General features: G+C 37.0%; 1 protein-coding gene across 2 annotated transcripts in view; it reads left to right on the plus strand.

The window, feature by feature from the left end:
• Positions 1 to 22685, plus strand: part of acap3a (ArfGAP with coiled-coil, ankyrin repeat and PH domains 3a) — a 55062-nt gene extending 32377 nt beyond the window's left edge. The window contains exons 5-26 of one of the 2 annotated variants that reach the window (XM_057319506.1): positions 857 to 915; positions 2779 to 2962; positions 3768 to 3812; positions 4298 to 4393; positions 4763 to 4837; positions 5306 to 5317; positions 10215 to 10327; positions 10432 to 10483; positions 12195 to 12295; positions 12388 to 12499; positions 12627 to 12835; positions 14063 to 14132; positions 14245 to 14339; positions 14422 to 14639; positions 15741 to 15839; positions 16064 to 16165; positions 17158 to 17378; positions 17540 to 17649; positions 17736 to 17846; positions 18340 to 18401; positions 21856 to 21958; positions 22047 to 22685. In XM_057319506.1, the coding sequence (XP_057175489.1) occupies positions 857 to 915; positions 2779 to 2962; positions 3768 to 3812; positions 4298 to 4393; positions 4763 to 4837; positions 5306 to 5317; positions 10215 to 10327; positions 10432 to 10483; positions 12195 to 12295; positions 12388 to 12499; positions 12627 to 12835; positions 14063 to 14132; positions 14245 to 14339; positions 14422 to 14639; positions 15741 to 15839; positions 16064 to 16165; positions 17158 to 17378; positions 17540 to 17649; positions 17736 to 17846; positions 18340 to 18401; positions 21856 to 21958; positions 22047 to 22053 (2256 nt within the window). In that variant the 3' untranslated portion in view covers positions 22054 to 22685. The remainder of the gene's footprint in view (positions 1 to 856; positions 916 to 2778; positions 2963 to 3767; positions 3813 to 4297; positions 4394 to 4762; positions 4838 to 5305; positions 5318 to 10214; positions 10328 to 10431; positions 10484 to 12194; positions 12296 to 12387; positions 12500 to 12626; positions 12836 to 14062; positions 14133 to 14244; positions 14340 to 14421; positions 14640 to 15740; positions 15840 to 16063; positions 16166 to 17157; positions 17379 to 17539; positions 17650 to 17735; positions 17847 to 18339; positions 18402 to 21855; positions 21959 to 22046) is intronic. The other variant, XM_057319507.1, reaches the window with a different exon arrangement.
• The last annotated feature ends 362 nt before the right edge of the window (positions 22686 to 23047 follow it).

The raw sequence follows: 23047 nt of genomic DNA on the forward strand, positions 1-23047 counted from the left end.
GAAAACAAGTTCATGTTCACTTTTAAGAAATACAACAGTAATATTTCTACATGTGTTATTTAAAATTATATTTTGAAGTGATAACCTGGATTTTTTATCTGTCAGTCTTTCACATTGCTGTTGGATGACTTTGTCACTCCTGAGGTTTGATTTTGTTGAAATTTAACAGACAATGGACTGGAATGACCACAATACGTCTGATAAAATTTGGAATGGTCTTTTATTTTTTTCAGTGGGTGTCTTTGTGTCATACAGAAAGTCATGAAGTATGTTGTTTTTAAATGGTCTTTTCCCATGAAAAACACAGGACAATTCTGTTCTGGCTCAAAATAGAAGCCAGACTCTGGATGTCTCTTTCTTATCTAACACATCTGACTTTCCAGTGTTTGAAAAGCTCCTGCTGATATATCTGAGTCACCGTAAGCTTTACTCCAGTTCTCCAAAGCAATCCTCTGAAATGACTCTCCTGAAGTCAGATTGCAGTAAGATCATTAGCGTAAAGCCAGTGGCTGCTGTGAGGATGGATGATGTTGAATCGGAGCACCTGCGGCCAGGTTCTCCGTCTCTCCTGATCTTGCATCAGGTTCTTTTGTTTTCTTCCCGTGCTCGGATCCGCTCCCTCCCTGCCCGAGTGACCTAGTTTTACTCGATCGGTTCAAACGTCCTCGAGACCGAGGCTGAATCTCAATGAGGCACAGGCGTGTGAGGCTGATGATGTGTGTGTGTGTGTGTGTGTGTGTGTGTGTTTGGTGGTCATGCATCCTTTAATTAAACACACGCAAGAGCGCCCTCTAGTGCTAAAAGAGCTTCACTGCATGCAACTAAATAAAGAAAATGTCATGCTTGTGTTTTTCAGATTCTGTTCGATCAAGCTCAGAGATCTGTGAAGCAGCAGTTGCACAGTTTTGTGAAGGAGTGAGTATTATTGAACTATATTGTTGGGCATAGTTCACCCAAAAATGAAAATCCTCTTTTGGCACCCAGACGTAGATGACTTGCTTTCTTCAGATGAACACAGTTTTTCTTTAAATATCTGTCACTTTATATCCATAAAGTTGAAATTTATTTAAATTTCTGCTTTGTAATACTGAGATTGAATTGATAAATGAATTATTCATTAAATGCTTCAATGAGTAGAACTACATTTTAAAATTAAAAGGATAAAACACAGACAATTGTTTTTAAAAACAAGTATACAAATACTAATATACTGACAAAACGTTACTCAGACATGCAATAACATGTGAAATATTACAAATGACTCCAGTGGATTAATAAATGAAGGTGTGGTGAAACAATACTTACATGTTTAATAAAACCCTTAACGTTTTGTGCTAAATTCAAATGCATTTAAAATTTAATGCAGTTCATTTCAGTTTCACTAATAAGCTGAAAATTTGTTGGAAAATGTTTATTTGTAGGTAAACTAATTATTTTACTGGATACAGTATTTGCTGTATACTTTACGGTTTACTCTTGAAAAGTTCAGTTCATTCTGACAGTTCAGGTGATACTGACCATTAAAACATACCGTTGACCTGCTCTTTTCTCGGCTCCTCTTTTTGTGCATTAAAGGGATACTTCACTACCAAATCAAAATGTCCCCATGTTTTACTCACCCTCAAGCCATCCTGACTGAATATGGTTTTCGTCTTGAAGAATAATGCAGTCGGAGTTATAATACCACATATCATTTTACTTCCAAGCGGTAGAATGGGAGTGAATGGGCGTTGACTTTTTGAAGCTCCAAAAAGTGCATCCATCGATCAAAGAACGGCTCGACACGGCTCCGTGGTCTTAACAAAGGTCTTCTGAAGCGAATCGATGCGTTTGAAATATCCATATTGACAGCACTATTAACGTTGATGTCTAGTTTCCGTCATCTCTCGGATGCGTGTGAACCAGAGGCTTGTTTTTTCAGCCAATAGGATAGCGTCTACTCTGGCGGGAGCTTTCGTCACCGTCCTTTGCCGGAAAAACAAGCCTCTGGTTCACGCGCATTCGAGAAATGACGCATTCGCTTCAGAAGACCTTTGTTAGCCGTGTCGAGCCGTTCTTTGATCGATGGATGCACTTTTCGGAGCTTCAAAAAGTCAACGCCCATTCACTCCCATTCTACCGCTTGGAAGTAAAACGATACGTGGTATTATAACTCCAACTGCATTATTCTTAAAGAAGAAAACCATATTCAGTTAGGATGCCTTGAGGGTGAGTAAAACATGGGGAAATTTTGATTTGGTAGTGAAGTATCCCTTTAAGCAGAGGAAAGCGGGGCGGTTTATAGATAGGAAGCGGATGTATTATAATGTCAAAATTAGACTTGCTAATACTTCTCAAAAAGGTCAGAAATGTGGAAGTGACCCGTTTTATTTTTACTTCTGCAAAACCTTCTTACAACACCACCCCCCCCCCAACCACACACACACACACACACACAAGGTTTTCGAATATTGTGTTTCCTACAAGGTGATGTTTAATATTTAAAGCATGTTAATGTGAACGCTAATGGGACTCTTGAGAAGAATCTATTCATTAATCCTGCTGGAAGATTTATAAACTAAAACCAATTGAGATTCAGAAAGTAAGAGATCAAATCACTGTCAAATGAAGTATTCATAAGGTCCACCCGATTTGTAATACACGCTTCTATCAAATATTATAAATATTTCAGACACTGCTTGATTGCAGTATCAGTGATGGAGATTGTTCAGAACGTAATGTGACTTCTTGTGTTAACACATCACCGCTCGTCTAACAAACATCTGTCTGCGCTTTCAGAGATGTACGGAAATTTAAGGACACCAAGAAGCAGTTTGACAAGGTGAGGGAGGATCTTGAGATCGCACAGGTGAAGAACGCCCAGGCACCGCGAAACAAAGCCCACGAGGTGGAGGAGGCCACCTGCACCCTTAACTTCACCCGCAAATGCTTCCGACATCTCGCCCTGGACTATGTTCTGCAGGTAACACACGATATTTGTAAAGTCTGGTCAGCATCTCAGTCTGTGCTGAACTGAGGTCTACAGAGTCAGGACTGACTGGCCTTTTTATATGGATAGTTGACTCAAGAATAAATATTCTGTCTTTTATTCACCATCATGTTGTTCAAAACCTGTATATCACACTTTCTTATGCGTTCATACAATGGAAGTAAATGGGGTCCAGCGTTGTTTGGTTACCAACATTCTTCAAAATATCTTCTTTTGTGTTCTGCAGAAGATAGAAAGTCATACAGGTTTGGAATGACATGAGAGTGAATAAATGATGAAAAAAGCAATCCATTTTTGGGAGAACTTTACTTTAAGCAGCCACTAGAAGGCAATCTTGAGATCTTGAATTGTAATCAGCTGATGCTAAAATCACACTGTGTCCTAATCTGTCTGTAAAATCAGTTTTAATGCGTAGTAAATTATGGTTACTGTATGTTTGAAACAGTATGGCAATGAGGTCCTATTGTGTTAGCGCATACTTTTTAGGCTATTTCATATTACATACTGTATTATGTACCCAGATAGCACAGGTACATCTGTAAGATGTCTGCTAAAGATCTGGAAAACATCTGACAAACATCTTAGAAAAGGCAGTTTTTCACACATAATAAATTATAAACATCTTACAGACATCTTCTAGGAAAGATGAGCAATCAATCAAAAATATAGGTCTTGAAGATGTAAATGCAGACATCAAATAGACGTCTCCCAGATCTATTTGTGCTATCAGGCTATATTTGTGTTAGATCTTATATGGAAATCTCATTTTTCTTTTTAGATCAACGTCCTTCAGGCTAAAAAGAAATTTGAGATCTTAGATGCTGTAAGTATCAGTGAAATGTAACTTTTTTTTTCGTAAATCTACATACAACTCTAAGGGGCCATTCACATTTTGCATCTTTTGCACGCACATATTCGTTATTTTTTATGTAGACGCGCGACAAGCCCGCTCAAATAGGGAGCGAGAATATTTTACTTTTCAGAATGCTGCACGCCCATCGCAGGTCATGAGACAAGAACCAACCAACCAATATAGACAAGATCATTGAAAATGGAGACACAGATGATCACAGCATAAATAAATCTAGTAGCAGAGTTATAGCGAGGTATTTTCAGTGCATGTAATCCATATATCCTTTGTTTATACCTCCTCGTCTCAACGGCTAGCGTGGTCCAAGGTTGCTTAGCAACGACAGATGCCAGGAGAGCTCAAACTCCTGGGCGCTTTGGAAAAAAAGGAGAAAGCAGATATGTGAATCGCCCCTAAAGCAGTTGTAGCATGTTTAACACCTCTCGTATCTCGTGCAGATGTTGTCCTTCATGCACGCGCAGTACTCGCTCTATCAGCAGGGCTATAACCTCCTGAATGAGATCGACCCCTACATGAAGAAACTGGCTGCTGAGGTCAGCGCTGTTCTGTTCATGTGCTATTGATGTTCTTGCTGTGTGCTGGTGGTCAGTTTGACCCAGCGATTCATTTTGAAGTGAACCGATTCATTTTGTAGCATTCAGTTAATACTTATAGGAATAAATTATTAAATGGTTCTTTTAAATTCTTCCATTTTTTTGTGTTATGAATAGGCCAAAATAACAATTGTGTGTGTTCGAAACCTTTATCACTTTCTTTTGTGGAACACCAAAAGAAGATATTTCGAGAAATGTTATCAACATTCTTCAAAATATCTTTTGTGTTCTGCAGAGGAAAGTCATGCAGGTTTGAAGTGACATGAGAGCGAATAAACAAACTTCTGCGTTTTTCACTTTTGTCTTCAGCTGGATCAACTGGTGATTAACTCGGCGATGGAGAAGCGAGAGATGGAGCATAAACACTCCACGATTCAGCAGCGGGTAAGAATAAATACGAGCATTATGGGACATAAACACTCACACGCACCTGCATGTCTTAATACTTTAGTTTTGCTTGTAGTACACTTAGTGAGAGAATTGCTTTTGTCATATTGTTAAATCCGCTCCTGAGTTATTTATGGTGTTTGAGTTTGGTTTTAAAGACTTTTGTAGTTATCCTTATCGTTTCCATTATAGGGTTTCTTTAATCTTTCAGCAGTGAACTAGGTATTTAGTCATGACATGTTTCAGTTATTGATGTTGAGCAGACAGGCTGTGGATGTATTTTGGGCAAACTGAAAATAGAGCTCGATGAAGATTCAAGTTCAGAAGATTCTCAACAGCAACTTTGTCTCTGACAGTTCATCATTCAGATGACGGTTTTCAGAATTATGACTTATCTTCATGTTTGTTCTGTTTGCCTCCGTCTGATGCTCATTGTCTGCTGGGACTGACTGGATCCTGATTTAGACTCTTTTACAGGTGAGTGTTTTATGAAGTCTTCGAGTTGCCTTTAAATGTTTTTTAAAGGAACCCAAAAGTCATCATTTATTCACCCTCGAGTTGTTCCAAATCTGCATAAATGTCTTTGTTCTGATGAACACAGAGAAAGATATTTGGAAGAATGCTTGTAATCAAACAGTTCTTGGCCACCGTTGACTACCATAGTAGGAAAAATGTCTTTATAAGTTTCTTTGTTCTGATGAACGCAAAAGAAGATATTTTGAAGAATGTAGGAAAGCAAACAGTTCTGGGACACTTTTGACTACCATTGTCATTTTTCCTACTATGGTAGTCAGTGGTGGCCAAGCATTATTCCAAATATCTTTCTATGGGTTCAGAACAAAGAAATGTATACAGATTTGGAACAACTTGACGGTGAGTACATGAATTTTTATTTTTGTGTGAACTGTTCCTTTATTGACGTTATTCCACTTTTAGATGGATTCAATTAATTGACCAGCTCTGAAATTGTAGATTTGCATCATGGCTTGTGTAACCGATGATATAATTACAGTGACTGTTTGTCCCACAAGCATCTGTCTTATGTAACAGCTGATGGCCGTCCCATCATCCTCCACTGCACAGCAATTATTCAGAAGTTGTTTCATCCTCTAGACTAGAGTCTATGGATTTTAAAGCTGCTTGTTGTGGTTGATGGAAAAAGACCTTATTCTTTCTTCTTTGTTTTATAAGATGGTCTAATGGATTACTTTAGATGTTGTTGATCTCCAGTGATAGTTTAAGAAAGTCTTCGTAGGAATGATCCACGTATGGTGGTGACAGTATTGGTCGAGCAAAGGTCTTAAATGTCTTAATTCTGTATTTTTAAAACCACAGATACCCATTGTGTTTTATTTTTGTAATTGCTTTAGCATATATACTCTTGTCTGCCGTTATTTTAAGAAACCACTTGTACTCTATGAAGTGTCTGTCCTGCCACAAACCTCTGAACATCAGTAAAACACATTAATAATTCCACAGGAACCACTAAAAGGGTCAAACAGAACTAAATACAGCAGGGCTGGATCTGAATGCATTTTATTCATTAGCTTTTCCTAGATTTAAATGAGGTTTAGACTGTATGTTAAAGGAATAGTTCACCTAAAAATGAAAATTCTGTCATCATTTACTCACCTTCGAGTTGTTCCAAACCTGTATACATTTCTTTGTTCTGATGAACACAGAGAGAGATATTTGGAAGAATGCTTATGACCAGACAGATCTTGCCCCCATTGACTATCATTAGCAGGAAAAAATACAATGGTAGTTAAAAGTGTCCCAGAACAAAATGTCGTCTTTTGTGTTCAACAGAACAAAAAAGTGATTTTTTCCTACAATGGGAGTCAATGGGGGGCAAGATCTGTTTGGTTATAAGCGTTCTTCCAAATATCTTTCTCTGTGAAATTTTTATAGATTTGGAACAACTCGAAGGCGAGTATATGATGACAGAATTTTCCTTTTTGGGTGAACTATCCCTTTAAGAACCTTTTATTTCTATCTGGGCAAAAGCCTTAACAATAAGATCCATATGAGTTGATGTTGCATAAAAATGTCTGGATTTATTGATGTAATGGAGATCATGTTGTAGTGAATATATGAAGTGTCTCAATGGTCTTTATAGGAAAATAGAGAGTAGAACATTTCTCTAACACTCGAATTTGTGTTGAAATGTGATGAATTGTTGTGGTTATGTAAAGAGCAGACGATGATGGTGGTATTTTATGAATATTTTATTTCACGAAAGATGAACATGATGTTCTTGAATGCGGACGCTCTCATGCCTCCACCATGCTTTACTACAAATAAGTCGCCCTGAATTCAAGGTTTAATATTTTATTCCTTGTTTTTCCCTCCTCAGTGGAATACTTTAAAGTTTGATAGACTTTGTAGTTCAGACAGATGAAGGGCTTTTGTAAGCACACGCGTCATCGGCAGATCCTAAAATAGCGACGGTAGACTTCTGCAGTCTTACAATGTTTGTGAGACACGGCATAGAAGATTCTCCAGCCGCGGCCGGCAGGTATTTCACTTTTCAGATGTTTCTCAGGTGACAAGGAAAGAGATAAATGGAAAAATATAAATAGATTTGCTTTATAGTTTTATATATATAGAACTATTGAATTGTGCATGAGCTAATAATCTGTTAATGTTGGTATTGGAGGTGATGGTGAAATGTAGAATTGCTGTGTTTGGTTGAGTGGCTGAAGGTTGGCGTGTGGGACGGCAGCTGTATGTTAATGAGTTTGATCTGCGGACTGCGAGCGCTGCCGTGCCGTGTGACTCACTCTCTGCGCGTTCACTGCACACTTCATCCGTCCTCCTCACATTCTGTAGTTTAGCGCAATCGTGTCTAGTGGATCCAATGATTTTCAAATTTGTGAACCGTTTGAGGATGAAGATATTTGGCAGGTTGGACTTGACTTTGGTGAGTTGGTGCATTAATGTTCTTTATATTTGCATGAGAACAAATAGAAACTGATGCTGGACTGTGATGGTGCGGTGATGAAATCGTTTGTAAGTTTATTCGATGTATTTGTACTTGTATCAATGCAGTATGAAGAAATATAATTGCTTGTCTGTTTTGACAGAGTTGTGCATTGTGTATATAGACAGCTTGCGAAGTTGTAATGTTTTACATGAAAAATATAATATTCATCATATAAGTGAATTACTGTTTATGTTACATGTCTGCCAGATGCTTAAGTTATATCCAAGGCCACTTTTTTATTAGTATGTGTGTTTGTGTTGCTAGTGCAATGCTCTACCAATCGAGTTACATTTTTCATGTTATATTAACATTTCATAATATCAAAACACTAAAGTGGCTGAATTACTCATCCAAATGTGCAAAACTGAACATTTCTCTTATAATCTCTATACGCTTTTGTTTCAGTGTCTATAGCCTAAAAATCTGTGGGAACGACATTATACTCACGTGTAAAGTTTGTGGGATTATGGGATACAGGAGATGGGAACCGAGAGAGCTTTTCTGTTCTATTCAAAAGTTGAGTGAAGCGTTTGGTCTCTGGCTGTAAGGAGACACAACTGAACGGCGCGGGGAATGAATGTTTGCACAGTCGCCCTGCTGGGGATTTGGGTAAAATGACTGACTATAAATAGCTGTATTGTCACAACTTGTAAAAGGATGAAAAGATTTGATTTTTACATTTTGGGAAGTAAACGAGATTGGTGCTCGTCTGTGCCAAACTCTCCTCCTGATGTGTTGTGGTTGTGGGTCATTGCCAGGGCATTGCTGTGCGGTTGCTGAGGCGTTCGGTGTGGTTTATAGTGCTTTGCTATGCCGTCGCTACAGTGTTCTGGGTGGTTGCTTACTGGGCTCAGTCAATAGAGCCCAACACTAATTTAATGTGATGTTTTGGTCCCTAGATATGGTCCCAGGTCCCTCTTGTAATGTAATTCTGTTGGTCTAGCTTCCAATGGAATTCAGTCACTTATCATCACTTATAATCAATCATTTATTCACCCTCATTCAAAATCTGTATATGACTCTTTCTTCTGTGGAACACAAGATATTTTGAGAAGTGTCTCTGTGTGTTTGTGTCCATACAGTGAAAGTCAATTGGGATCGAAAAAAAGATTAACAAATCCACACAGTTTGGGATATTGTATCTTTCATCCGTGTCCAAAGATACAGCACACTTTAATCTAATGATGTAATCACTAATATGTGTCCTTTGTTCTTACATATTGCACAACTTTGTCAGTCATTTCATTTGATCAGGAAACATCAAACGATGTGATCATTGTTTCCTCAAGAGCTCTTTGACTAGAATTTGATTCTCTGAAGCCTTTCACAGGCGTGTTGAAGGCCGTTTATCTTGTAGTCATGAGGGGTTTCGCTTGAAAAGAGGTCCGAAGACTTTGAAGATGTTGATGATGTCATGATTATCTGCCGAGACGTTTTTGAGGATGTTTGTTTGGGTTGTGCAATGATCTCCCTCATGTGTACTGAATCGTCGTCTGCAAATCCATTTTATTTCTCAAACGTTGTTATTCAGTCGTATCAAAGATGCATTGAAGTATGAAAGAATTGATGACAACAATCAATTACGATCAAATAATTCAAAAGGAAATCAAATAATTGGCGTGAAACGTTAGATTCCAGACTTTGCTGTCTTAACAAACCCGAGCACATTTTCAGAACTACTAATGTGAGATCACCGGGATGTTTTTCTCTGGAGGAAAATTCAGTCTGAACTAGCGGTCTATGGGAAACTCTTGAGAGTTTAGGAGATCTCATTTGCGTTTGTTCTTATATCCGTTTTGCAGTTTTACAGACTCGTTCTCACGTAGTGCTGTACTTCATTAAAGTATCTCCTGTGAAATCACCGCCCCTGCTTCAGATGTCTCACATGAGTCTGTGGTATAGCATTAACCACGCGTGATGGATAAAGTGTTAGTCTGGCCGTATCATTCCACCACTCAAAGATAATCAATAGAAATCATCTGAGCAGAGGAGTTCAGTCTCCAGCAAAGAGAGTTCAGTCCAGTCGTATGTCTCAGTAGGTCATAGTTTTGGTACACGTGGATTAAATGTGCTGCTGAAATGCAAAGAGGGCCGTAATTGCGAGTGGTAAGTGTGAAAATGTTCACCACGTTGGCGGTAATCGGCTGGTCGCGCTCAGCAACTTGCGTCATTGTCAGAATGGTCTGGTGGGACTTTGTTGGATGAGTCATTCCTTGCGTTTGTGTGTGTGGATACACAGAGAGTGAAAAATTGTGTTCCTCCTACAACCTTTAATATTGAAACGTCACAGATTTTTGTGATGGAAAGAGTTTTGCGTTTCGTTGCATTGCGTTTATTTCAGTTTACATTGCCTGAATGCGGATTTGTCGTCATTTTTCTGTCTTTCAGGATTTTGCGTATGACGACCCCAAGCTGGAGTTCAATGTTGATGCGCCCAACGGACTGGTGATGGAGGGCTACTTGTTCAAAAGGGCCAGCAACGCCTTTAAAACATGGAACAGGTTGGTAGGAGGTTAAACTCATTACATGTTTACATCACTGTTTATGTGTCTTTGGAGTGACGTCCGTTCTGACGTCGTTCAAATACATTTCTATCTTTTCTCAGACGGTGGTTCTCCATCCAAAACAGCCAGCTGGTTTATCAGAAGAAACTAAAGGCAAGTTCAAATTACCGTAGCATGAAGCAAATTTTCACATGGTTGGTTAGTTTAGCTAATCTGTCCTTAAATAAATCGTTTACTGTGACTCCGGACAACAAAACCAGTCATAATGGTCTTTTTTTTCAATTGGGATTTATACAATAATATATAAGCTTTCCATTGATGTATGCTTTGTTAGGATAGGACAATATTTGGCCAAGATACAACTATTTGAAAATCTGGAATCAAAATATTGAGAAAATGGCCTTTAAAGTTGTCTATCCGAGGCGCTGTGGCAGACAGTTGCTATGAAGAAACAGGTTTTTTTAACGCTTTCTATTGGCTTACCGCTGTAATGACGTTGTGGAGAATAGATGAACCCCAAAGCTGAAATTCTAAGCTTGACATACCAAACTTGAGTGGGTAATTCCCAAAGAGCGGGCAGCAGCGAGCGAAGTTTGTCGGCGTGTTTCTGGCCATTTTTGCTTGTGATTTTGCTGCATCTACTCACAAAAATAAAGTTTTGATGTTTTTACGGTAGGAAATTTACAAAATATCTTCATAGAACATGATCTTACTTAATATCCTAATGATTTATAAACGAAAGACGTTATTTTTTTGGCATAAACGAAAAATGTATAATTTTGACCCATACAATGTATTGTTGGCTACAAATATGCCTATGCGACTTATGACTGGTTTTGTGGTCCAGGGTCACAAATAAACTTTCTGTGACATGAATATTTTTGCTCTGGAACACAAAAGATATTTTAATATTTCATCCCCAAGCTGCTCTTTTTTTCATACAATGAAAGTGAATGTGGACTGGAACAAAAAGCTAAATAAAAGTACTTTATGTGACTTGTTCATTTTTTTACTTGTTAAAAGACACATTTTATATTTATGTGTGGAACATACAACAAAAGTTTTTTATTAAAGTCACCATGCAATCAAACAGGACATTTTTAAGTGTTTACAGTGTTGCAGTGACTATTATAAATGATTTATCCGTGGACACCATTATTATTATTTTTTTTTTATTCATTTGCACTTATAATCTTTAATCAAAAACGTTAAGCTCCTCTCCCCCTCTCAATAACTCTTCACCACATGACGTCACCAACAAAAAAGAGGTAGGACTATACTGACTGTCCAATGGCCATGCATTTTTAGCCCTCCCCTCCAGGCCCAACCAATCAAAAAGGGAAGGGCAAAATAAAGCCCGCCCTACATTTTTTTCTAATTTCAGAAGCCGTTTCACTCAGATACACGTCACGATGCGGAAAAGAAGTCAATCGGAACTTCGAGTTTTAGGTGCACTGTATCTTTAAGGATCCAGCACCATGAAAGTCAATCTTGTGTGAATGAGGCAGCGTTGTGTCAATGCCGTTTGATCAGCAGATTTTCTTGAGCAGATAACAGCTCAGAATCAATAATGAGAAATCTTTACCTCTCATCTCTCGTCTCTATTGCCTGCAGTAGCTCTAGTTGAGCTCAACAGCATATCTCAAAAAGACTTTTTTAGGAGATTAAGCACAATCTTCAACAAATCAATATAAACACAATCATGGCCCCTCTTCACGGGACGTTCTTGCGAAGCGCTTGCTCAGAACGTTTGCTTAAATTACTGCGACAACAGTGCTGTTGAATGCAGTTCAGAGTATAGCCGGGGAAATACGTTTTCTGTTCAGTCGGTGCTTTATTATGCTTATTGACATCCGTTCCGCAGGATTCACTGACTGTTGTCGTGGAAGACCTGAGACTGTGTTCTGTCAAACCCTGCGAGGACATCGAGAGGAGGTTTTGTTTTGAAGTGGTGTCGCCCACCAAGTGAGTCCAAACCAATGAAAGTCAACATTTAGCATATTAATGCATCCCTACTTGATTTCGGTCTCTTATAATGGCCGTTGTTTGTGTTGTAGGAGCTGTATGCTACAGGCAGAGTCGGAGAAACTTCGACAGGCTTGGATCCAGGCGGTCCAGGCCAGCATCGCCTCGGCCTACAGAGAGAGTCCAGACAATTTTTATATTGAGGTTTGTACTCGCTGTACGTGCTAAATGTCCATAACCTAACACGTGCGTACGTGGACATCATTTTATACACTTTGCCACTTTATACCCTCGTTGTCAATTGAGAATGTTTGATTGTGTGTTTCTGTAGCGTTTGGACCGGACCGCTTCTCCCTCCATCAGCAGTATAGATTCAGCGAATGAGCCGAGAGAGCGCAGTGGGCGGGGCGAGAGCATTCTGCAGCGTATCCTCTGTCTGCCTGGAAACCAACAGTGCTGTGACTGCGGTCAGGCTGACCCCCGCTGGGCCAGCATCAATCTGGGCGTCCTGCTCTGCATCGAGTGCTCTGGGATTCACAGGTAAGACTTGATTGGAACCGTTGTAGAATTCCTTGGTGGAAATTCATTTTGTAAAAAATGTCAAACTTGTTCACCAGGTTCAAATGTAAATACGCAACAAGGTTTTTTTGAACAAAAAATATTCTCTGCAACTTTTGAAAGTTTTTCAGTTTGAACTTTTTTGACTGAGTTTTAAGTTTTCGAATAAATAAACAATAGTTTTGTTCTAGTATGTAAGGTCAAACACTTGATCAAACAATTTGATCTTTTTTTGTTTTTAATCAGCAACAACTAAAAATAAAGAGTATTTTGTCATCATTTACTCAAACTCGACTGTCAGCATTAGTCACCATATATATATATATATATAAAAAATAAAAAACTTAAAAATAAGTTTTATTATAGTTATAACCCTCATACATTTATGCATATTTTCTGTAGTTAGAATTCAGATGTATCCTTATAACAGGCGCTTTTAAAAAGATTTCTTTAAAAATATTTTGTTTTAAAAAAACCTAGATACTATTTAGTGGAACAAAGTCAAATACTGTGTATTTTTTTGAGGTGCACTACTATTGCTCAACATTTCTTACACCACAGAAAGTCAAAACATTTTTTTATTTTTTCCGTACCTTTTGCTGTTTTTAAAACTATCTGTAAGAAGAATCAACTTGAATTTGGTATTTAAGAAAAAGTTCAAACTAAATTCAAGTTTATTTTTCTTACCCCATTGGCAGATTTTTGTTTGCATGTTTTAAAAATAAACAACAAAAGACAAGACTAAATATCTTCACTTTGTAGATATTTGTGCTATAGAAAACGAGACAAAATGCCTTTTTGACAGTTTATTTGATCACTGTCATGATGAAATGAGGTAGTCATTTGTTAAAGCACTTACGGTTGTGATGATTTCTTCAGTATGGTGTTTGAGTTTGTCTACATATTTCAAACGTTTCTCTTCTTATTCTATACAAGCACTTTTAGAAATTCAAGAGATGTCAAAAACGAGACAGGTTAACCTTATAAGCCAATGAATATTAGATCATTATGTTTTCATTTCAAATTTCTGGGAATTAACATAATCGCTGCTTATGCCCAACATTGTTGCCCAATCAATCTATCTTGTAATTTTATTGTAAATGTGTGTACTTCAGAAAACGTAAAGTTTAGTTTATCTACTAGTTAACAAACACACAAAAACCTAATAAGTTTTTCATTGTCATTTGTGGTTTTCCTTTTTTTCCACAGGAGTTTGGGAGTGCACTGCTCAAAAGTCCGTTCTCTCACCCTGGACTCATGGGAACCAGAATTACTAAAGGTCTGCTAAAATACGGTTTTTTTATAATGACCTTCACTCTGACTTGAACAAACACATCACAGTATATGCAAACAAACCCCATAGAATAATCTCTGTTCTGTTTTGAATGCAGCTCATGTGTGAACTAGGAAACAGTATCATCAATGACATCTACGAAGGCAGCTGTGAAGAGCAGGGTCTGAAGAAACCAGGACCCAGCAGCTGCAGGTGAGTGATGGAGATGCCCATACGCTGACGCTTTGCATCTCAGTGGTCAGTTTTTAATAACTGTTTTAATTCAATTGTGCAGGCAAGAAAAAGAGGCCTGGATCAAAGCGAAGTACGTGGAGAAGAAGTTCTTAAAGAAAATGATGACTGGTGAAGTTTTGGTTCACGGTGGGAGGAAATCAGAGCGCAGATGGAACTCCAGGAAGTGCAGGAGACACAACAGCGCCACCACGGTTCCTAAAATGCAGAGGAAATACAGAGCAGAAGCAGGAAGTGCTTCTCCTGCCACACTCTCCTCAGGTAGTCGGTCGAGATGAGATTTGGTTTTCGTTCTGTCCTGGATGCTTTTTATTAGCCGCCCGTAGCTAATAACAAATGGCTTTAGTTTGCTTTTTTGATGTTGATATGGTAGCAGGGTTATATCATGATTTATATTTGGACATTTGCATCATGGTTATACCATGGTACAGTATTCTTCAAAATATCATCAAGTGTCTTGTTGGGGTTGCTACCAGTCTGGGAAACAGCTGCTGCCTTATATGGACCTTCTATGAATAAGTTGTTTATTATTTAACATTTTGAAGCATTAATTTGAATAGATCATACTATACTATATACACAAATGTAGTTTCTTGTACCTTTATGTTAAATAGATACAGAACAAATTGTACATAAATATACATACATATTTGTTTTTATTTTATAATAAATAATATTAATATATTTAATTTTGTCTAGTTTTATATCAGATATTGGCTTAGCTTTTATTTTTATATCTGTAGTTTTTGTTCATTTTAGTTTGTTTAAGCAATTTTGTGTCATGTTTTTATTCATTTTTAACATTGCTTTATAGGTTTATATTTTATTTCAGTTGTAGTTTTAATATTACAAATATGAATATTATTCGTTTTAGATCAAATATTGGATTAGCTTTTATTTATTATTTTTCATGTTAATTAAATTTTTTGTGCTTTTGTCGTTTTACTATTTAGCTATTGTAATATTGCTTATAGGTTTATTTTATAGTTTTTATTTCATCTCAGTTCTAGTTTTTGTTTACTTTTTATTTTCTGTTAATTTAGTGCTTCAGCTTAAACATATTTTTTATAACATTTCTCATTTTTGTTTAGTTTAAGTTTTTCAGATAGTATTTAGGCCTACATTTTACTTGAGTTTAATGAACTGGGCTGCGTTTCCCAAAAGCCTACGTTGATCGTAGCTCCACTGGTGACAATGGTTCTAAGATCAACTTAAGGTTACGATGCTTTTGGGAAACGCAGCCCAGAAATGTTTTAACATCAAGTCATTGACTAGAAGAGGGTAAGAGAGTAAGAAGAGGACATTTGTGAGGTAAACATACTGTAAATGTAACATAATGTGGCGTTTATGAACTTCCTGCAGCCGCTGCTCTGGAGAGGAAGTTCCGGCGAGAATCTCTCTTCTGCCCCGATGAGCTGGACTCACTCTTCTCATATTTTGACACGGGTTCAGGACCTCGCAGTAAGTTCAATTGTTCTTCAGTGCTTTCATGAAGCACGACAAAATATTTTTTAACCCTGTTGTAAGGAACGAGGCTGATTTCACACACACTTTAACCGCTCACTTCAAACTGAACCCACATGCCGGTTTAGTTTTTGTGCTGTGTTGTATTACAGTGATGTGTTTTTAAATGATTCATCCGTGAACACTCTAGAGTGTAATGCGCCCGTGTCGGGCATGCGTTGGTCCTGCAGGTCTGAGCAGTGACAGTGGGTTGGGTGGCAGTACTGACGGCAGCACTGACGTGTTGGTGTTTGAGTCTGTGGTGGACAGCGTCACAGAAGAGGGTGAGTGACCGCTGACTGACGAGTCTCATATCTCGCACTGCATAATTGGCACAATAGGGTTCGGTTTCTACACTGAAAAAAAAATGATTATGTGCCTTAGTAGATTTTATGAAAAGACATTATTAAAATATACTTCATGTAATTATGTTCCTGTTTTTAACAAAAAATTGAGTTTAAATAACGTAAAAATCTTCTAATTTTGGTTAAGATTTTAATTATTTTGTTTGAGTCATTTTAATTGAACAAATTATTAAGTAAATCCAATTTTATTATGTTAAACCCATTTAAATTGGTCAAATTAAGTTACTTATTTATTTTGTGTTGAGACTACATAGATCATTTTTGTAGATATAACTACCCTGGTAGTTCCCAGCATGCTTTGTGTCTGACTGCATTAGGAGATTAATTTTCAAGATTAACTGTCATTTTAAGTGTTTTTCAGTAAAAAGAAAGACTTGTTCGTGTTTTTTGTTGATTTATCTTTGAGATTTAGGAGAGTTTTGGTATTATTATTATTATTATTTTTAGTTGTTACCGTTGTTCAGAAGAGCGTGCTTGTGCTTCATCTGAGGGAGGCACGATAGTCATGAAATGTGTTATTTCACTTCTTGAGCAGTAACTGTGCTAATCCCAGTACAGAGACCACCAGTCTCTTCTTACTTGACCATCTATGTTGTAAAAAATAGTATATTTCAATATGAAAGTAAGCGAACCATGGAGTTTGAGTTAGACGCATGTATTTGTTCAGCGTACTTTTTTGTTTGTTTACTTTAACATTTACTTGATATTTTAACAAAAACTAAATGTATTTCATAAGTATAATTTACTTTATTCTGGTTAGTAAATTGTACTGGAATTATAGCAGCAAAATTGACTTTTTTTGTCAATGTTATTTTTTTCGGTGTATATTCACTAATACATTCATGCATTTAGCAGAAAGTTTTATTCAAAGCATGAATGATCACGTATGTTGATTTGAATGTTGTTTTCAGAGTGTGAGGTTTCTGAAGACTCGAGCAATGAAGTTGAAGTGGAGCCAGAGGCGTCGGATCTGGAGGATTCCAGAGATCTGGGTCCCGGAGTGCTGCTTTACAAGGCCTGTCAGGCGCGGAATCTGCCGGTCATGGCTGAAGCGCTGGCGCACGGGGCTGACGTCAACTCTGTGAATGAGGAGAACGAGGGGAAAAGCCCGCTCATTCAGGCTGTGATTGGAGTGAGTCCATCGTTAAAATGTTTTAAATGCATTGCAAGTGGACATATTGTAGCCTCTGGTCTTGAAACCTTAAGGTTGTTGGGGTGATGCATAAACTAGCATTTTTGTGCCCTAGATATCTAATAATTGTATAGAGTAAAACCTCTGCTCTCTGTGTTCAGGGATCTTTGATAGCCTGTGAGTTCCTGCTTCAAAATGGTGCAGACGTCAACCAAAGAGATGTCAGAGGGAGGGGCCCGCTGCATCACGCTACATATTTAGGTCATACTGGGTGAGTGCATGCTGAGAGACATGTCATAACACGAATCTAACTATAACACAAGGTTAACCGACATTGTTTCTGGATCTGTTTTGCAGTCAAGTGTGTTTGTTCCTGAAACGAGGAGCGACACAGAATGATGGTGATGAGGATGGGCAGGACCCTCTGAGCATAGCCGTGCAAGCCGCTAACGCTGACATAGTTACGCTGTAAGTTATAGAATATGTGCATGTATATTTCGAAACAATATGCTTTATATTCCCGGAGGAAGATTGCACAGGGAATGCTCTTTCAGAGCTCAAAATGTCTGATGGAGTACTCCGTTGTGTTTCATTCAAGTATCAACTTGGTCTCAGATGTTTCTCCAAAACTGCTTGACAATTGTTGAAATGCACAAAGAGTATGGAGGTGTAAAATTAATGTAGAGGTAAAGAAACCTTGATTTGGTAAATTTGATGAGAAATGCTCATTTTGAGATCTTCAATAATATTGACTTTTGATTGCAGACTTGACAAATCTGAGCTCAGTTTGAGACATTGTTGACATCTCTTCAGAAACTTTATTAGAGGCATTAAAGACAAAAAAAATATCCGAGATGCAGGAGACTTGAGCAGAAGTTTCAATTTGCCCTTCATTTAGTCTCGATGAGAAATAATGGATGGATTGAATCGAACTTGATCTCAGCATTCTTTCTCTCGACAGGTTGCGTCTGGCACGGATGAACGAGGAGATGCGGGAGTCGGAGGGTCCGTTCGGTCAGCCAGGTCAATATTCTAGCAGCAGTCCAACAGAACAGCAGTATAAGAAATGCATACAAGAGTTTATCTGTCTCAACATAGCCGAGTACTAGAGAGCCCACCTGAACACATTTCCATCTTTCCCCCCAATGTTATTTTCGGAGACCTGCGGTGTGTTCGTGTACTGTAGGGACAGTCAGTCTTTGTCTCTGAAAATGATGACCTTGCTGGAAAAAACAGAGAAAACCAACTTCTGATGATAGCTTGGTTTGAGACCGGTGGTGGATCAGATAGTTTACCAAGTTTGGATGAGGTCATCCAGCTTGGCTAAACTGGTTAGGGGTGGCAGACCACTTTGGCTTAGCTGGTGGGAACTTGACCCCTTAAACTGGTATAAGCTGTTTTTTCCAGCAGCTGCATCTCCTTCATGGTCTCATCCAACTAGCTTTATTCAGAAATAGTTTGACATCACAATACGCTGCAGATTGACATCTAGCAAGCAATGGTGCTGTCCATTTCAAAACAGACTGTGGTCCTATCCGTGGTGATATCACTCAGACGAGAATGAGTTGAAGAGTGAGATTTTAAAGCTTTAAGGGCAAGAACTTTCTAAGGCATACATGCCCGTCGTGTCCCTAATGATGCATTTCATGCACGTCGCATGTCATGTGATCGGAAAAACGGCAATGTGACCGTTCAGACCGTTCATTCTGGATAGCTTTTAGAGATCTGATCCAAACCACGTTTTTATAACTCATCGAAACTTACCTGCCTAAAGGCAAAGGCTCCTTACAGAGTGCCATGTGAAACGTTTTGGTGCACTTTTACTCTATTTACCTACAGTTTACTAATGGTCATATACACTATGTTAGGCAGCTGTGTCTACATCTATCTTAGCAGTGTTCAAGTGGCATTATTTGTACATTTTGTTCATGGTTTAAACAGGGACTGGGCTATCAAACTATTTTTATTATATGTATACATGTATACTGTGTTTTAGTTAAAAGTAACTAACAATTTACCAACAGAAAATGTGATCGGTCCTCCTACAGTGAATGCCACTTTTATGCACTTTTTATTCACTGATGGTTTAATTTGCTTTTTTGGATGATGCTATAGAAAACGGCTCAAACAAGACTTTTAAGCTTTTACGAGAACCGCCCAGAGCAAGTGCAATGATGTGATGTGCTTTTTATATTATGATTTGTCAAAACGGATTGTATTTTTCTAAGTGCATATACTTTATGAATTTTAACTTTTAACTGAACTCCAAACGCCCCCAGGAAAGAGTCATTGTTTGACATTGAGAGAAACAACAACCCACAGACCAGGAAAAAAATTGATTATTGGAATATAATTTTTTTTTAATGCCTAGTGGTTTCTGATTTAGGATTAATGTATACCGCCTGTAATTTACTGTGATTTTTAGTTCATTATTTCATTGTTATTTCTAGTACAGTTATTGCTGTTGCTCTGGTCTGTGTGTGTAAAAATGACTTTACAAATCTCATACTGTGGTCTCAAGGTCATACTATGCCAAAACTTCTGCTTTATAATGCATTGAATGCTATAATAGCATGACGAGCTAACTCACGATGTCATATATTTTAACCCTGGGGGAATCAGTGATCATGTCGGACTCATTAATATATATTTATGAGATATGTTCTCATTGTATGGCTGTTTATATAAACTCCCATGTGTATGTGATACTCAACTTGCTGTCCAGTCCTTTCACTATTGACCGTTTACTATCGCCACCGTAATTCAAAGCCATAAGCCAAAGACTACAGACATGTTTGTGTATTGTAACACCTTTCCCCAAAGCAATCATATAAAAAGGACTTGTTTAAAATAAATAAATGCCTGAACATTTGGGCTGAAAGAGACTTTATGTTGGATTGCTAGTGTGTTGTTTATCTCTCCGGCCAATTAAATCGTAGCACGTTCTGTAATATGGCTGTATATTTTACATGAACGTTCATTTTGTGAATATAGAATCCTTTTTCTGAAGTGATAAAAATTGGTTGAAAAAATCAAAAGCATTGAATTAACAATGCACCGATTTGTTGTAAAGTACCCTGAGATTTTGCTTGTGGCTGTAGCATAAAATCTTCTACTGCTTGCTTTTAAAATTCTGTTTGACTTTCTGTAATTTTCATTTCGCTATCATGCTGAGATTTGTAAATATGTTTCAATATCATACACGTCTGAACGTTCTTCTGTAATCCACTGCAAACTTTTATTTTTGCTCTGCATTTCTGCCCTGTTATCTGTTGTCTTCTTAAACAGAACAGATTTTGACAATAAATGAAAAATGTGACAACTACTAACTACTTGTGCTTGCATTTCCTTCTGTTCTCTTGCTGTCTGTCTAGTGCTCTTCTGAATAGTGTGCACTGTTATATAGCACTATACTTTATGCACTATTTTATTTCTGCATTAACTCAACTTACTCCTGAACTCTCAAATTCATCACTGGACATTTCCAGTAGTTGCCTTATCAGTTTCTTTGCTATATGTATTTCTTATACGTTTCTTAATATTAATTATTACTTTTTAATTTATATATTTATTTGGCATATATATATATAAATATATATATATATATTTTTTTTAAGAAGGTATGAAAACCTTTTTTAATAGCAACCATGGCACCAGTGAAAAAAAATCACCTACTTTACTTTATCAAAACCAAAACAAGTTGAAAGACTTCACAAAGTCCAAGTTTTATTTGCATTTAACCCAGAATCTTTCTTCTTGTGGAGACTCGGTATGCGTGAGTACTTCAGACATGCACAGTGTCCTCATTGTAAATCTAGCATGAGAAATTCACACGGTCTGGAAAGGGGTTCGAACCCTCTCTTTTGTTCTCTTCATAGTTTCAGTCGTTTCCATGGTCACATAGACGGTACAAAGACCCTGTATGGTACAACTATTTTGAGAGAGACTAGAGGAGGTGCTACTTTGGTTCATTGTGATGATGGGGGGGGGGGTCAATGAGCTGTGCAATTCTTGTGCCTTTCAAATGAAAAGCAAGTGGCTCTTTACACAAATTATGCACGCTTTGGTGTCGTATTATTTTTAAACATTAGTGACACAAAATAGCCCAATGATTTTGAAGTAATTCTTTAATATTAAAATATTCAAAAGGTTAATTTTTTTTTTCATTTTAGGAATTTATTTTAATATTTCATATATTTACTTTTAGGCTCATTATGATATTAAATTAATATAATTGTTATAAATTATATCATTTAAATAATTTATGTTAATAATGTATATTTACATGGAGGTTTAGCACCTTTATTTGTAAAAAAATTTTGCATGCTATTTGTGTCAAATGTATTATCTTCTTATGATGCAAAAAATTTCTGTTAGCAATAAATAATTGTGGTTGTTTGGTTTAAGAACAAAAGCTCATTACAGCTGTATCTTGTATAGGCACATAAATGTAATCTTGTGTTTCATGGCTTTATAGGTGACACCACGTACCTGGATATTTTCCGTGAGTTTTCTCATATGGCTTCGCACAATCCTGAGAAGCTGAAACGGAGGAGTGTTCACTTCCGTCATTCCTTCAGGTAGCTGTGTGTCACATGGATACATTTCATGTACTGTTATATTAATGCCATTGTCATTAATAAAATACATTTTTTCTCCATAATTTAGAGTTTGACTGAACAACTTTAAGCAAGCTGAGCAGAAAACACTTTTGACTAGCTGATTTCATAAACGGGATGGAAATGTTGTGTGAAGAATTTTATACTGTATGGTTTTGTTTTGAATGATTTTAATGATGTCTTATAGGGGTCAGCGGGACTAACCCCCCAGTTTTGTTTTGTTTTGTTTTCTTTATGAATTCTCCTTTTTTTAGTTTAGCCAAAATTAGTAACAAGCACTTATGAAACATTAAACTGGCTCATTTGAAAACGTATATGATTTACAGTATGGTTACAGGACATGAATGTTAGTCCATTTTACATTTCATATTACAAACAATCGTGTTGTTTCTTTTATTACAGAAATATATCCAGCTTTGATTATTTTAATAGGAAAGTGTTTCCAAAGTTTTTTGGGGGAGAATTCCATTATCATTTTGCTGTAATGATGAATGTACTTTTCTCTATTGACTATGCTGGTATAGTCTATATTTACCTTGTTCTTATAATCTGTACAAAAACATATCATTGCACATTCAAATGCAAATAATGTACATTGTCTTTTTAGGTGCAAATTGATAATATATCTTAAAATAATTTGTAACACTGTAAAATATGTTGAACTGTTTGGTGTGTGTGAAATAAAATATCTTCTGTATAAAAAAATCTGTACTTTGTTCCGATATATTATTTACTAATGATAATTTTGCTGCATCATAGATTATATTGACTTCTACACATATTTTCCATAATTTAAGTAATGGACACCAATGGTTTACTTTTGGATAAGCACATATTTATTTTTATTTAACAGCATAATTTGATGTATTTTTAAAATGTATTTTTAAAAGAAAAACGCATAAGCTGTTAAAAAACAATGTGCTAAAATTTGTTTAAAAAATGTTTATATTTAGCAGGTAAATCAACAGAAATTGTTCAAATTACTAACATTTATCTGGTGAACACTGCCCCAACACTTTATTATAACTTTATAAAAAAGCCATTAACAAA

Source organism: Triplophysa rosa, linkage group LG21 (assembly GCF_024868665.1).
Source record: "Triplophysa rosa linkage group LG21, Trosa_1v2, whole genome shotgun sequence".
In the NCBI taxonomy this organism is placed as follows: domain Eukaryota; kingdom Metazoa; phylum Chordata; class Actinopteri; order Cypriniformes; family Nemacheilidae; genus Triplophysa; species Triplophysa rosa.